Source organism: Canis lupus, chromosome 6 (assembly GCF_011100685.1).
Source record: "Canis lupus familiaris isolate Mischka breed German Shepherd chromosome 6, alternate assembly UU_Cfam_GSD_1.0, whole genome shotgun sequence".
NCBI classification, from domain to species: Eukaryota; Metazoa; Chordata; class Mammalia; order Carnivora; family Canidae; genus Canis; species Canis lupus.
Genome location: NC_049227.1, coordinates 55,930,854 through 55,946,767, shown reverse-complemented (window position 1 = coordinate 55,946,767; position 15,914 = coordinate 55,930,854). Strand labels below are relative to the sequence as shown.

The window sequence follows — 15,914 nt, the reverse complement described above, 5'->3', positions numbered from 1 at the left end:
ATTAATAAGTTTTTAGACCTACGGGAGAGTCCGTTCCTTTTTAGGCTATTACCCCGTTGAATGGGTACACCTACGGTTTTTCCATTCACCAGTTCAAGAGCATCTGAGCCGTTTCTAGTTTTTATCAATTGTAAATAATGTCACTATAAACGTTCACATATAGATTTTTAAATGAACATCCATTTCCACGATAAGATTTCACTTTTTATATACAACCTCCTTTGCAAAGACCTGCAGGAAAGGATTCCACTGAATGAGGGGCTGTGCTCCATCTCCACTCTTCCGGCCTCAGCAATTTGTCTTTTTTTTTTTTTTTTTTTAATTTATTTATGATAGTCACAGAGAGAGAGAGAGAGAGAGGCAGAGACACAGGCAGAGGGAGAAGCAGGCTCCATGCACCGGGAGCCTGACGTGGGATTCGATCCCGGGTCTCCAGGATCGCGCCCTGGGCCAAAGGCAGGTGCCAAACCGCTGCGCCACCCAGGGATCCCCAGCAATTTGTCTTTAAATCCCAGGAACATGACCCCTCCCAATAAGACCTGCCAGGAGTGTGTGTGTGGGGGGAGGTAGGACAGGGGTAGCTCTCCCTCGCGGGGAGGGGAGGGGGGGTAGGTCGGTGGGGTGGGGGTTGGGGGGCTCCCTCGTCGGGGGAGGGGGAGAGGGGAGATAGGATGGGGGAGCCCTCCCTCTTTGGGGGGGTAGGGTGACGGAGGTCAGACGGGGAGGACCCTCCCTCGTGGGGGGGGCGGTGGGGGGGAGGTCGCACGGGGGGGGGCTCCCTCGTTGGGAGAGGGAGGGGAGGTGGGGGGGGGAGCCTTCCCTTGTGGGTGGGGTGGGGAGGTTGGACAGGGGGGCCCTCCCTCATGGGGGGTGGGGGAGGTCGGCGGGGGGTGGGGGGAGCCCTCCCTCGCTGCCCGCTGGGCGCTGCCCACACCACCACGGATCTGGGCGCAGGGCCAGCGCGGTGCTGGGGATGCGCACACTCGGCGAAAAAGCTGCAGAGCCAGCCAGCGGCCGTTCTTTGGTTCACAGACCTCGCTAAGACCTCCCGGCCTGTGCAGCGCGCCATTGTCTTTGCGAGTCCCTTTCAGGACTTTGGAGGCGGCTAGTTCAGAGCGGCCTGGCGTCGGTCAGAGGCTGCTATTTGACCGTGACCAAGGCTGCGGCCACCTGGAGCACAAAGCCACCTGGAGCACAGGCCACCTGGAGCACAAGGTCACCTGGAGCACAAGATCACCTGGAGCACAGGCCACCTGGAGCGCAAGGTCACCTGGAGCACAAGATCACCTGGAGCACAAGGCCACCTGGCGCACAAGGTCACCTGGAGCACAAGGCCACCTGGAACACAAGGTCACCTGGAGCACAAAGCAGGGCTGCAGCCCCCCACGGCCCTGCTCCCACCACTTGTTAACGCGCACTTCTGGGCGCTGGAATTTGCATAATTACTTCTCTTTTAATCTGCAGGGTGACCTAATGTGGCCCGCAGCCGGCCTCAGGAGGCCTCAGGAAGCGGCCTTGCTGGGATCTGAGCCTTGGGCGGCCTGTCCTATCCCTAAGGCCCTCTCAAAAGGAGCCTTTTGGAGCATTAACCCCATAAAGGGCTGATTGCCAAGGCGCCTGGCACCGGGAGCTGCTCATGAGCACTGGGGGGCATGGGGGGGGTGAAGGAGCCTTCCAGGGTGAGGTGCGAGTCCCCACTCAGGATAACCTCTCCAGTCCTGTCCCTTCTCTCCAGCCTGCGAAGGAGCTCAGCAACTGCAAATCATCTCCTAAAAGCTCGCAAGTGGTTCTAGCAAGAATCCACCCAGGCTGACGACAAAAGAAAGGATATTTGTTCACTAGGAGGCTAACTAGGGACAAAAGGCTGCATTCCGTCTTGACACTTGCTAACTGCGGTCGCCTGGAGAGCAGGCCTTTGTCCACAGGCGGGCATTGTGCTGTTTACAGCCTGGCCACTGAAAATGGGCTTGCCTACATCTTGGCTAATTTGAAAAACAGTCATCCTGATTTTCTTTTCTACTTGACTTTATTTTCCAATATATCCTTCTTAAGGGCATTTAAAAATGAAAAACCTGTAATAAACATTCCTTTTAAAGGAAACATCACCCAGCTGTGCCCCAATCACCACCTCCCCTAATATATATATATATATATATTTTTTTTTTTTTAAACTATTCCCAGATTCCCAGAAAAGAGATGCTTTATTAAAAGGGCTGTAAGGCTTGTATGTGAAGAAGCTACGAAGAATTAGAACCTTCAGTATGAAGGGGAAAAGGACAGGAAGTAACATAAATTTATAATATTCAGTGTATGAGGAAGGCAACTCTTAAAGCTTAAAGTAGCCCCGGGAAAAGAATAAAAAGAATGATACAGTGAAAATGAAAGTAAGTTTCATAGGTTCAAGAAGGGGTTACAAAAGTGAAAGCATAACAGATCATAAGAGCATATGTAGGAGTATTGAGATATATCCCCAATTTTTTTAGGTAATATGATGTATGGGCAGTTATTAGCTCTCACATCCTTGGTCTTTTTTTTTTTTTTTAATTTTACTTATTTGTTCATGAGAGACAGAGAGAGAGAGAGAGAGAGAGAGAGAGAGAGAGAGAGGCAGGCAGAGGGAGAAACAGGCTCCATGCAGGGAGCCCGATGCGGGACTCGATCCCGGGACTCCAGGATCATGCCCTGGGCAGAAGGCAGGTGCTAAACCACTGAGCCACCCAGGGATCCCCACATCCTTGGTCTTAATGTCTGAAACACATGTTCCAATCAATATGACACTTTTGGTCATAGTGATAGATGGTCAAGACTGATAGATTAAGAACCCCTTCCTACTCGTTAAAAAAAACTTTCCCCTCCAGCCTATATAAGGTACAGAGGATCCTAAAAATATTCAAAGGACGTTAACCCATCCCTGATGTTCCAGTGAGAAGATGGAACCCACAGAAAGAAGGTAGCAAATCCAAAGTCAGAGTGGGCGGACTGGGCCCCCCTCCCAGATGGTTTTCAGGAGTTGTATAACCTGGAGTCTACTGGAATGCTATCTGGGAAGGTTAGCACACTGGGCTATTATCATTTATTCACATTTTAGTATAATTATTTTATCAAATGTTCTAAGCAGTTACCTGACACAAGCCTAAGATACTAGACCCTGAATAAATACATTGTAATGGTGGTAAAAATATGGGGGGGGGGGGGGGGACAAATGGAGCGGTGAGCAAGTAAAACAGCCCAGAAGACAAAGCCTCCTTCACAATTTTGCCTTGGGCTTTTTCCTCCAAAAGCTATTTCCTCTGTTAAAAAAAAAAAAAAAGTTTTTATCTCTGGTGAGGTATGCTAGGTACGCAGAGGAATTCCAGAGCTGTACACCACTAACCAAAGTCACTAATGACTAAGGAGCAGCAGGAAGGTGGAGCTGCGCTGGACGGCTCTGCTTCCTAACTTGGAGGAATTGCTTTCTTTCCGGTGCAGTGAAAAAGAGAATCAATTCCATTTTGTTACAGGTAAAATCAGACTTTCAAGATGATCATGTTTTGAGCTACTGTGAGAGGGTGGGGGTAAACGTGGGGAAAAGCGAGGGCTCCAAAAACCAGGCAAAAGAAAAAAAAAAAAAACCACAACTCCCCTCTCTAACAGAATTAAAGAGGCAGAAACGGTGGAGAATGAGATTCCAAAACATCCTCTGGCTGGTTTGGAGCTGCTTTAATTTTCGTATTGTGTCCAAACCTGGAATTCAGCGGGTAGCGTCTAGATGCTGTTGGGGGGCCCCAGCAGGAAGGGAAAAGCCTCCGACAGCCCCAGGGCTCCTCCATTCCCGGCGCAGGGCAGCTACTGGTAGCCTAGCAACCGCCGAGGTCCCCTTTCACACCGGATTAATGTGCACAAACCGCATCGAGTGTTAGGAGGACATGGAGTACAAACTAGGCAGAAGAGAATTTTGGATTCATTCTCTACCCAGCTCTCTCTGCCACAGTCCTGCAGCCCCAGTGGCCTGCACGCTGGCCTCCCTCCCCCGTGCCTAACTCCCGGGGCACAGGGAGGGGAAGCCAGGCCCAGGTCGATGGATCTCTCTCTCTCTCTCTCTCTCTCTCTCTCTGCTGGGCACTGGGAAAACCAGGTGAGGAAGGTTAGAAAGTCTCTGGTGGGAAGGAGAAGGCATTGGAAGACAAAGAGGGACCTGGGACTGGAGCTCTCCATAGGATGAGAACCCCTGAGAAGACCCTGAGACAGAGATCAAACCACCTATCCTTATGAGATCCCTAAAAATGTGCTCCCTTGAATCTTGATTTTTTTTTTTTAGACTGATAAATCTGACTCTACCAGAAGGGGACCCTACCTGATGTGAGAAATTTTACCAAGAATCTCTACTTTTCTACATGCCCAAGAGGCATTAAGCGCACCAGGGGATTGTAGGGAATAACATTCAAAGTCAGGGGGCGCCAAACTGCAACCCAGTTTATTTACAAGTATCTCACCTCCCTTGATTATTTTCCCTCACCCTCCGAATCACTAGATCACGAGCTGGCACCGATTTACAAGGCCTTCATGACATGGACTCATCAGCCAGGCTCAAGAGGGCAGCCAAGTCTGAGAAATGCTTGGATGAGCCTGCTCTGGCCCAAGAAGCATGACACATGAGTCCATTTAGACCTTGAAGTCAAAGGCCTCCATCAATGTGCTTTCAGAGCTTCAGTGCCCATAGAAGCAAATGAATTTACCCAACAAATCCCCAAACTATCCCTCCAAACCAAGGGCAAAGTGGGGAGTGGGAAAGAATATATGTATGTATGTATATGTGTGTGTGTGTGTGTGTGTGTGTGTGTGTGTGATGCATACAGGAGGAATACAGAAACTTCATTTATAAAGCCCCGACTAGATTCAGACGAGGCTGGGAACAGAGTGACCCTCAGAACACCTCAACAGGTCCTGGGAAGAAGTACCCTCAAGCCACCAAGAGCAGTCCCATCACATCTCACTGCTGGGGAAAACCAGGACTGCCTAGCAAGACAGCCACCACCGAGAACCCCAATATTTCCTCTTACTCAACACAACTCAACTCAGAATGACTGACATTCATTAATGTGACACAATGGCTTAAAGAATACTAAAACAGATCATTCCAGAATCTCTGTTTTGCTTTTGAATTCATCACCAGATTATCTTAAGGGCTCACACACTGTGAAAGAAAAACCAGGTTAGTTGGGTAAGGGAAGGATCTGTGCTTGCTAAGTACAGCCTGAGTCAGCCTGCAGCAGGACACAGCCAATTTCGGGAACATGACATGAGTGGCCTCTAAAGAACTGCTATGATTTACACACTGCCTAATTCTAGGGCACATTTTTTATGTCGTGCTCTAATCAAATCAAAGTCTCTGGGAATAGCACCTCCCTAATGCTTTGCAGCATACAACCTGCATAAAAACATAGGTGGATGCATCCAGGAGGCACACAGACATCATTTATAAAGCTCTCTCATGATTCTGACATGGCAGCCGCCGGCTGGCTTAGGACCATATATTTTCTGCAGTAATACTACAGTTCAGACATAGACTGGGTATGAGAGGAAAAAATAATACCCACCTCCATTCCAACAAGCTTTGTTATGACTATTTCAAGTGATTAAGCGATTCTACTACAGGTCTCTCCCCTACCATCCATCCTCTGGCCAAAAGAGAGAAGGAATGCTAACAGGTACATGAAAAAGCAACAGGCCTAAAAACTCTGAAACTGTAATACTGCCCTCCAAATAATGAGGATGGAATGTGGCTCCTAGGAGGCAAGTACCTTAGAACACATCCCATGATTTCTCCTAAAAATTAAGGATATATGTTGTCATAAATCCAAGAAACTCAGGGTGACAAATCAGAGTTCTCTTTTCTGTAGTAGGTACCAGATTGCCGTTCTCAAAAATAAAATAAAGCATACACCCCCCCCCCAAAAAAATGGTGTGTGTGTGTGTGTGTGTGTGTGTGTGTGTGAAAAGCGTCTTTTCTTTCTGCTCAGAAGGAAATCACTGTTTTGGATTGTTGACTATTTAGAAGCCGTGAACGTCAGTCCCACTGGAAAGCAGTGTGTGGCCATGGCTCATGTTCCTACGCAGGATAGTGGCTGTTGGGAACGAAGGGCCAACTCTGAAAACCTCAGGGAGCCTACAGTCCTCCACTGAAGATAAACACAGGTTCATAATTCATTATCTACCATCTCCCAAAATCCAAAACACTCTAAAAACTAAAAAATTTTCAGTCATTTGGCAGCAAAACAAACCTGACGTCATTTGGTGGTAAAGCGTGAGCTGAGCTACATAAAATCATTTGTAGTCTATTTATCCCACTTTCTGTGAATATTCTTACATCTCACTGCTGAAATAATAAGTTTGAGTCTGGAGTGCTGACCCTAGCTAGATCCTGCTGAGGATGTTACATACGTGCATGATATTACCTTTCTAAAAAAATTCCTGAATTTTAAAACCCATCTAGCCCCAAGGGTTTTAGATAGGTGGAAAAGGACTATAGACCTCGAATAGGATGCCATAAGACCCCTGCAAAAGTTACTGAAGGCCTAAGAGAGTCAAATAAACCCCAGGTTGTTTCCATCTGAGCAGCTTCCTACACAGGCCAGACTGCAGCACTATTTGGCAAAGCTGTGTTAAAAATGGGAAATGTATTACACAGGGTCCTGATTCCACGTTAAATATTGTTTCCTACCTTCACATATTCCAGAGTTGGGTCCAGAAGATGCTGATCCCTGGAAAGAGAAAACATAAGTATGAGAACAACTGGGAAGAATGCGTTCTTGCACTGAGTGAAACGTATCCAACATGATTTCACTGTGTTCATTCAAATTATTAAGATGGGCCCACCTCCCAGACAGTACTCACCGCAGACAGATAAGGAAGTCAGAACAGACACAGTTTCCTTTCATGGTGTGTGTTGGGGGTAGGGGAAGGGGGTCGGACACCACCATAATCCGCCTAGAAGCTCCACATGCTTTCTTATCATATTTAGGCTCTAAACATTAGACTATTTCATGTGGTAATTCTAGATTCACTTGAGCATAAAAATTAGACTAAAATTCTGAAGCACAGACCAGCAAGGAAGATAGAGGTGAGTGTAAAGGACTGGATGCCCAAATGAGGGGTACTCTGGACCACCCAGCAGTGTCACACCCTCTCTGACAAAAGAAAATGGAGGCTCTGGTGGGCCCAGGGGCTGCCCAAAGTCACCCAGCCCTGGGGGCAGGAGATGGAGTCTGTATACCCAGCTCCGCTTCTAGGCCACATCTTCCTTTTTATTTTAAGATTTTATTTATTTGACAGAGAGAGACAGAGAGAGAGAGAGCACACACAAGTACGGGAAGCATCAGAGGGGGAGGGAGAAGCGGGCTCTCTGCTGAGCGGGGTGCCAGATGTAGGGCTCCATCTCAGGACTCTGGGATCACGACCCAAGCCAAAGGCAAATGCTTAACCGACTGAGCCACCCAGATACCCCTTCCCCTTCTCTCTTTTTTTTAAATCGCTGCCTTGATTACCTACCCACCCACCCCTGGTGTCTAGCAGAGAATTGACCCTCACTTTCTTTGGCACCCCATACTGTTCTCTTTCCATGTAATGTCTGCTGGTGTCTGTCATAATATGACATTGGGATTAACCAGACAGTTAAAGGTAAACGGCAGCTGGTGGTACTGGGGAGGCTGATTTCTTACTGAAAGGAAGGGAAACAACCAGGGCAAAGGAGAGGAGTGGGAGACATGAGAGTGGCCATTTTCAGTATTTGCAGAGTTACAGCGAGCTGCCCCCCAACAGAGGATGTGAAAGGACAGCTGCCTTCAGAGACCTGAACTTCAAAAACTCAATACATCCCTGCAGAGATGGCATCATTCTGAGGACAGAATAGCTCTGAAGCCCGTAAGAGGAGTCTTCTCCACGGAGAGGGTCCTAGTTTATCTATAGAAAGAACGGGTGCCTCAGAAGTCCCACCAACAAGCAGCTTCCTCTGCAAGGCTGGGCTCAACCCCCAAACTCGTGGGCTTTGACACTTCCGTGGTGATGGAGAGACCCTGCAAGATGGCAGCACTTCTCCCTGGGTTGAGAGAGAATTCTGGTCACTGCTAGAGCACAAGGAGTCCCAACCCCACAGGATCTTGTGGAAACCATGCTTGGCTTGGTATGACTGTCCATTCAGGGCAGCACATGGGGCACCTGTGCAGAGGCAGGCTGGTGTCCAAGATGCTCCCCACCATGTCAGTGGAGCAGTTCTCAGAGGAGTCCCTCTAGTGCCAAAGGATCAGAGAACAGCATAAACTCACCATCCCTGGTGAGGGGTATAAACCAGTCTTTCAAAGCCTTAAAACTCTTTGTCTTCAAGTTCGTTTATCAGGCATCTTTTCCCAAAGCCCTGGAGCCTGTGTGCTGTGCCCGGGCACCACTTCTCCTGCCACCTGGACACCATGTTGATGTCATCAGGCTTTGCATCTGTGGAATCACCCAGCTAGTGACCAAAAACTCTGTCAGCAGCACTTTGGCTGTGCTCCCTTTTAAGTTCTTGAATTCCTGGTTTTCTTTTTTTTATTGTTTACTTAAAAGATTTTATTTATTCACTCATCAGAGACACAGAGAGGCAGAGATATAGGCAGAGGGAGAAGCAGGCTCCCTGTGGGGAACCTGATGCGTATTCGATCCCAGGACTCCAGGATCACGATCTGAGCCAAAGGCAGATGCTCAACCACTGAGCCAGCCAGGTGCACCAAACCCCTGGTTTTCTAGTGAATTAATATTTCAGGCTTATAGCCATCTAGTCTTAGGCTGAACATCTGGCCCAGAGGTCTGGTCCTGTGAGGACAGAAAGATGTTAGAACCATTGAAATGCTGTTCTCATCTTCAAATTTCTTTTTTATGTACATGTAAAAATGTGCATTATATACACTCATACATACATGGCTTAATGCATGGATAAACAGTATGAGTATGGGGGGCTGAAATCAAAGGTTCCCAAGTGTTTTTGGTCCAAGGATCTCTTTATGTTCTAAATTACTGAGGACTCCAAAGAGCTTTTGTTCATGTGGGTTATATCTACTGATTACTGATGTTAGAAATTAAACAAATTTTTAAAACATTTATTGATATCTTAAAAACAAACCCATCACATATAAGATAATAATATTATTATAAGTAGATATTTTTTCATAGCAAAAATTTAGTGAGAAGAGTGACACTGTCTCATATTTTTGCAAATCTTTTTCATGTCTGGCTTAGTCGAAGGACAGCTGAATTCTCATATCTGCTTCTCCATTCAGTATGTTTTGATATGTCTTGGTTTCAAAAAATGTCCATGCTCACATAGATATATAATTGGAAAAGGGAGGGGTATTGCATTAGACTTTCAGGTAATTATGGCTATTCTTCTTTGATACCATACCAACACTGAACAAGTGGTAGTTTCTTAAAGATTAGTTGAAATGTGTCATCTTGGACCACACCTGTTATTCTTCTGCATCTATCTTGCATTTTGATTGGAGCTTTTGTCCATGCATGATTCTGTATCCCCTATCCTAGAAAATACTGATTCACCAAGTTATATAGATATTCTAAATTTTGACACATTTCATTATAATATTAAAAAAAATCACATTTGTCAGTATCATCACTAATCTCATCAGAAGTTGTTAAGCACTGGAAAGTGTCAAGCTCATGGAAGATACCAGTTTTCCAAACTTTAATTTTCAGTTGAAAGGTTGAATTTTGGGACATCTGGGTGGTTCAGTGGTTGAGCATCTGCATTCAGCTCAGTTCCTGGGATCGAGTCCCATTATCAGGGTCCCCCTGGGGAGCCTGCTTCTCCCTCTGCCTATGCCTTTGCCTCTCTCTCTCTGTGCCTCTCATGAATAGATAAATAAAATCTTTAAAAAAAAAAAAAAAAAGCAAGCTTGAATTTTTTCACTGGCAGCTAACACTGTCAAATATTTTCCTTGAGATTCATTCATTCATTTTGGGGAAAATATTTGCCAAATACCAAGACCATATAGTCATGGTTTGTCATTTTAATTCCCCTTTTTTTAGGTGCCCAAATGTCATTCTTTTAGTAAATTCTTTTTAGAATTTTGTCCAGGATCTACTCTTCTCACCAGATTTAGCTGTAAAATCCTTTTCCTTTCACCTTTGAAAGCTGAAATGTTCCTTTCTTTCTTTCTCAAGAGATGTACCTGAAAACTCTCTGAGCTAGCTCTCTCAGAACAGACCCTTCAAGTTCTCTTGGGAAGACCTGGGATAATCCACATGGACTCAGGCCAGGAGCTGTGCCTGGGTGGCTCCTGAAGCACTGCTGATGAGCACAGTTCCCACTCAGAGACAGGATCTCCTAGAGGCAGGGCAGCCTGTGCTCTCCCATCCAGAAAGCCCAGCATAAAAGAGCCTGGGGTGTTCTCCAAAATGCTTCCCACCTTAGATGAACCTCCTGTGTTCCTCTTTATTTTTTAAAAAAAGTAGACTCCACACCCAGCATAGAGCCCAACACAGGGCTTGAACTCACAACCCTAAGATAAAGATCTGAGCTGACCCCAACCAACTGAGCCATCCGGGTACCCCTATGTTCCTCTTTGATTCTCTACACACAACTTCTCTGGGCAGAAGAGAAGGAAACTGGGAGTCTCTGGTGAGGGATAAAACTGAAGTCCCCGGGCAGCCCGGGTGGCTCAGCAGTTTAGCGCCGCCTTCAGCCCAGGGCCAGATCCTGGAGACCCAGGATCAAGTCCCGCGTCGGGGTTCCTTCTTGGAGCCTGCTTCTCCCTCTGCCTCTGTCTCTGCCTCTTTGTGTGTCTGTCATGAGTAAATAAAATCTTAAAAAACAAAAAACTGAAGTCCCCTTTTGACACTGCCCCCAGATGAACTCTGCTAAGGAAGCCTTGTACATTCTGCTACAATAGCAGAGGGGACTCTAACTGTCCTAAAATTCTAATTCAGGGCTCCCAGGAGTCCCCTAGAGGATCCTCATGTTCTTATCCTTTTCAGATAGGCAAGGAATACAGGAGAGTATAACAAAACCAAGTGAGTGTGTTACAAATCCAAAAGCTTTCAAAGTTATTGCCTTGATCTAAATTAAAATTATGTTTGAATGCAGAAGTGTGTGTCTCCTTTCTCAGCCAGCCACCTCATCCCAGCTAACCAAAAGAAGATATGAGCTGGAAAACACAGCAGTTGGCCCCGTAGCCCCAGCCTCTAATTTGAAATAGAATATCCAATTATTCATACAAGTCTGTGCAGCAAACACTCCCTAAGCCACAGATTTATATTCTCCAACAGAGATCACTAGAAAACAAACAGAAGAACTTGGCAATCAAAATGAAAAGTTTTTATATATATATATTTTTTGCTGATGCAAATTATGAATCCTGACCCTTGTGAATACATGATGTTTTGTGCATCTCCATTTACAATTGCTGAGGCTGGCAAGCACCCACAGCCCCTCTGTCAGGCATGCTGCCCTACAGTGCACGGTCCACAGACCACAGGAAAGCAGCAGACTGAAACTAGACCCTCCTGTTATTTTGTTCTTAGGTTGATTACGTTTTAAATAACAACACTGTGTTTACGCCAGTTAAGTCAGTGTTTCCAGTGTCCTGCTTTCTAAATAAAGTTCATACTGAGGGACGTATAGTTGGGAATCATAGAAATGATGCATTTGTTATGTTAGTTTGTTTCTCATCAGTAACCAGGTTAACAGTTCCTCCCTCTTAAAAGGACACTTGATCTACACATTTGCTATTTTGAGTTAAGAGGTTCTCCATCTGGAACATATAAGCAAAATTTCCCTAACAGATCTTCCCTGAGTGCTTGGAAGACAGATGAGGAATGAAGTACCCTATGTCTGTCTTAAATTATAGAATGTTTTAAATGAATGAATGTTTTGACTTCTTTAAATAGTATAGAATAAATTAATGGCTAACAGTGTTGCCAAACAAATGTCCTTTTGGATAGAACAAAGAGGAATCATTTGTAATAAGAGGATTCTTTCATGTAATAGAGATGTGAGAAACTAGATCTAACTGTTCTGAAGAGACTGAGTAGACTAAAGTAGAATAAAGTTCCCTTTGAGCCCCATGCACACTAGCAATCTGCAGAGTGGATACCCCTCCTTGGTGCACATGGCATGGTATTTGGATTCCGGTTCATTCTACCGTACTTATATAGGGCCGCTCCTCTACAAGGTGAGCAACCTAAGAACAGTGGCGAGTCTACTTCATTCCCAGTATCTCCATAATTCTTGCATTCATCCCAGAAACATTTTCAAGCATCTGCAACATGGTATGCTGTAGGCCAGACAATGGAAACAGAAGAAGCGAAGACAAAGGCTCTGCTCCCAGAGAAGCTGCAGGCAAGTGGGGAAGACAGGTCAACAGACCCAGCACAATTCAAGTAGGTATCAGTGGGAAGGAAACACCATGGAGGGGCCTTTCAGGCAATCTCTAAGCTAAGGTTTGAGGGCTGGGTAGGAACTCAACTGGTGAAGCAGCTGTGAGGTAGGTGGTAATGAGAAATACCCAGGCAATGGGAGAAGTGTGTGCCAACACATGGGGACACGGGACGATGTGGCACACTTGGGAAACCAGAGCACTCAGGAGTAACTCCGCTCTAACCCAGGCCACCAACATCTCTTGCCAGGATGCCTGCAATACCTTCCCAGCTCCACCATCTCCACAGCAGCCAGCATGATGCTTACCCAAATTAAAATCCTCTAATAACTCTCATCTGATCAGAACAAAACCCTGGAGACCTCAGCAGGGGCCCTGGTTGGCATGGTCCCTGGCAGCTCTCCAACCTCCCTGTGGTAGGAGGAATTCTGAGGATGTCTCCCAACAAGAGCTTCATCCTCTGGATTCCCAGCATTGCTGTGAAGGGGTTTTGTAGATGGAAGCCTCAGGTCAGCTGACATTAAGATCTGGCAACCATCCAAGTGGACCTGATGCGCAATACGAGGGGGCCTGGACAGCGTGACGGGACCACATGGCCTGTGACAAGGCCCGTGGCATGGAACTCTGGGCAGCCTCTACACGGGAACTGCCCCCCAGCAGACAGCCAGGGGGGAGATGTCAGGCCCTCAACCACAAGGAACTGGGTTCTGCCAACAACCCGAATGACTATGGAAGCAGATTCTTCCTCTGAGCCTCAGGTGAGAACACAGCTGCTGACATCTTCAGTTTAAGACCTGTAACCAAGAACCCAGCTGAGCTCTGTGGGGCGTAATGTGGACATTAAAGCACCAAGTTCGTGACCATTTGTTACTCAGCAAAAGCCTACTATACACTCATTGGCTATTCTATTCATTCCATCAAGACATACTGACTTTTCTTTCTGATGTTCAAACATGCCAAGCTGGTCGCTGCCTCTGTGGCTTGGCATTGCCAAGAACGTTCCTTTGCCTAGAATGTTCTCCCTGCAGTTCTGAGGCTCACCGCCTCACATCATTCAGGTCTCTGCTCCAACACCACCTCCTCAGAGCTTGCCTTAAATACCTATCTAAATAAGCACCACCATTACCTCTATTGCCTTATCTGACTTTATTTTTTTCCATATCATCTGCTATTATATGAAATTGCTCATGGTCTTTTATCCTATAATATAATCCTGCAAGACTGCGGCTTTCTCTGCTTTATTCACCATGGTATCCCCTGTGCTCTGCACACAGCAGCTCCCCAGTAACCACTTGTTGAATTAATGAATAAGGAACAAGTTATGGAGGTGCAGGGTTGGAGAGGGCTCAGGAGCGGTGGCAGTTTAGAAGATCAGGATGAAGAAGAGGCAGAGACAGAGCATAAGCAGCTTGGATGCCATATAAACATGTCTAGACTTATGAAAGCAATGAGATTTGTTGAAAAATCTTAAGCCTCAGAATAACTGGAGATTTGTGTTTTAGAAAAATTCCCCTGCACTAGTGTGGAAAACAGATTCGTAGGGGGGCAAGACGGAGTCGGGAAGACCAAAGGAAAGGATGCTGGAGAGGTCCGCATGACAGAGGGAGCGGGGATGGTGTGCAGATTAAATAGACTTTTTAAAGTGAGAATAGACAAATGGTGATAAAGGACTAGATTCAGTGGGTGAAAAGGAAGAGAGAGATAAGGGCACTTGCTGAATTCTTTCTAAGGGAATTAAGTAGATGGTGCCTAGCACATCTCAATATACTCATTAAGAATGAACTAGTAAAAACATTTGCTTCAAGCACTAAACTATGCAAACTTTTAAGACTATTGGAATCTGAATTGTAAGACTCTGCCCCATTGCCACCCTTTTCCATGGTTAGCAGTGCACACATGATTGCTGCCATTCAGCTCCTGAATGTTTCAGATAGCCTCCCTTCCTTTTCAACTAGTAAGTAAGTTACTTTCAGAAGGGTCTTTCACATTTTTCAAATTATGAACATGTAAATCTTTCCCATAAAGTATGATGAAATGTAACAAATAGTTAAGGGATCCCTTCACACCAACAAAAATAGTTACCTCGGAAGTAAATGCAGAACAATAAAACAAGACAGCTGTGTAGATACTAGCCAAGAATGCCTGTTTTACATAATCCTTTGGTCTTCTCCGTCAGCCCCACTCCAGAGAGCAACCAGTGCTTGTTTATGTCTTTGCCATGGAACTATTAGCTCCATAAGGGTAGGGGCTACTTCTGTCTTGCTCATCAATATATACTAAGCCCTTCAAACTATATTTGTCACATTAACAGCCAATTAATAAATAAACAAGGGCAAGAATGGACAAATGAAAATTTAAACCTTAAAAAAACACTTTTGTATATAGTCCAAATAAGGCCTCAGAAAATTAGAAATTTCTACCATGGGACTTTTGTTTGCTTAATATGGTAGACCAGATACTCTGAAAACTAAATGATAAATTAAATTACAAATACACTCTCAAATGTATTGAAGTCACAAGAAAGATAAATCCTCAAGAAACACAGACATATACAAAATAAGAACAAAACAAATCAAGAACACAAAACATGAACAAGAGGGTAAGAAGCAAAGCAGGAGGCAGCCCAAGTGGCTTAGCGGTTTGGCACCACCTTCAGCCCGGGGTGTGATCCTAGAGACCTGAAATCGAGTCCCACAAAGGGCTCCCTGCATGGAGCTTGCTTCTCCCTCTGCCTCTGCCTCTGCCTCTCTCTCTCTCTCATGAATAAATAAATAAAATCTTAAAAAAAAAAAAAAAAAAGAAGATGAAGCAGAGCAGGGAGGATAAGCCTTGGGTCCATAGAAGTGAGCAGGTAATCACAGAGCCACATATAACGTCTGAACCATCAGAACAGGACTATACCATCCCTACAAAAAGAATCTGCAAAAATAAATACATACATGAAAATTAAGAAGGTAGCATGCTCTCCAGCAAGGGGAACCAAGAAGGAAACCCACTGTCTCCACCACAAATTCTGATGGAAAAAAATAATGGCAGTAATAATGGTCTCCCTTGAGAATTTGGAACCACAAATCAGTCTTCATGTTGGTTGGGATTCAAATTTATACTACCTTTGACAGAGAATCCAAAACTAAGAAATTAAAGTGTTTGGGTTGGTGGTGCCATTACTAAGGAAACAGTGTAAATACTTTTGGGTGGGGTAAGGGGGAGGTACTTTATCAATAGAATGCCACTCAGGATACCCACAAATGTGGTTAAACATAAATTTCCTTTCAGAAATAACCATATACACAGGAAGCAGGCCCTAATCACTGAAGCCAGCAAAAATAACAATAGACTGAGATCCTTCAAGACTTCAGATATCGGAATATCAGATATAGGCTATAAAATAACAATGTATGATTAAAAAAAGGAATAAAAAAGGTGATCTCAGAGTAAACAGGCAGTTATAAAAACAAAAAACTGATTAAAATATATAATCTGCTACATGACAGATTAAACATGACCTAAATATGA

General features: G+C 45.2%; 1 protein-coding gene across 3 annotated transcripts in view; it reads right to left on the bottom strand.

The window, feature by feature from the left end:
* Nucleotides 1-15,914, bottom strand: part of BCAR3 (BCAR3 adaptor protein, NSP family member) — a 156,222-nt gene that overhangs the window by 70,754 nt on the left and 69,554 nt on the right. For all 3 annotated transcript variants that reach the window (XM_038541304.1, XM_038541306.1, XM_038541305.1), the window contains exon 3: nucleotides 6,701-6,740. In XM_038541304.1, coding sequence (XP_038397232.1) covers nucleotides 6,701-6,740 — 40 coding nt within the window. The remainder of the gene's footprint in view (nucleotides 1-6,700; nucleotides 6,741-15,914) is intronic.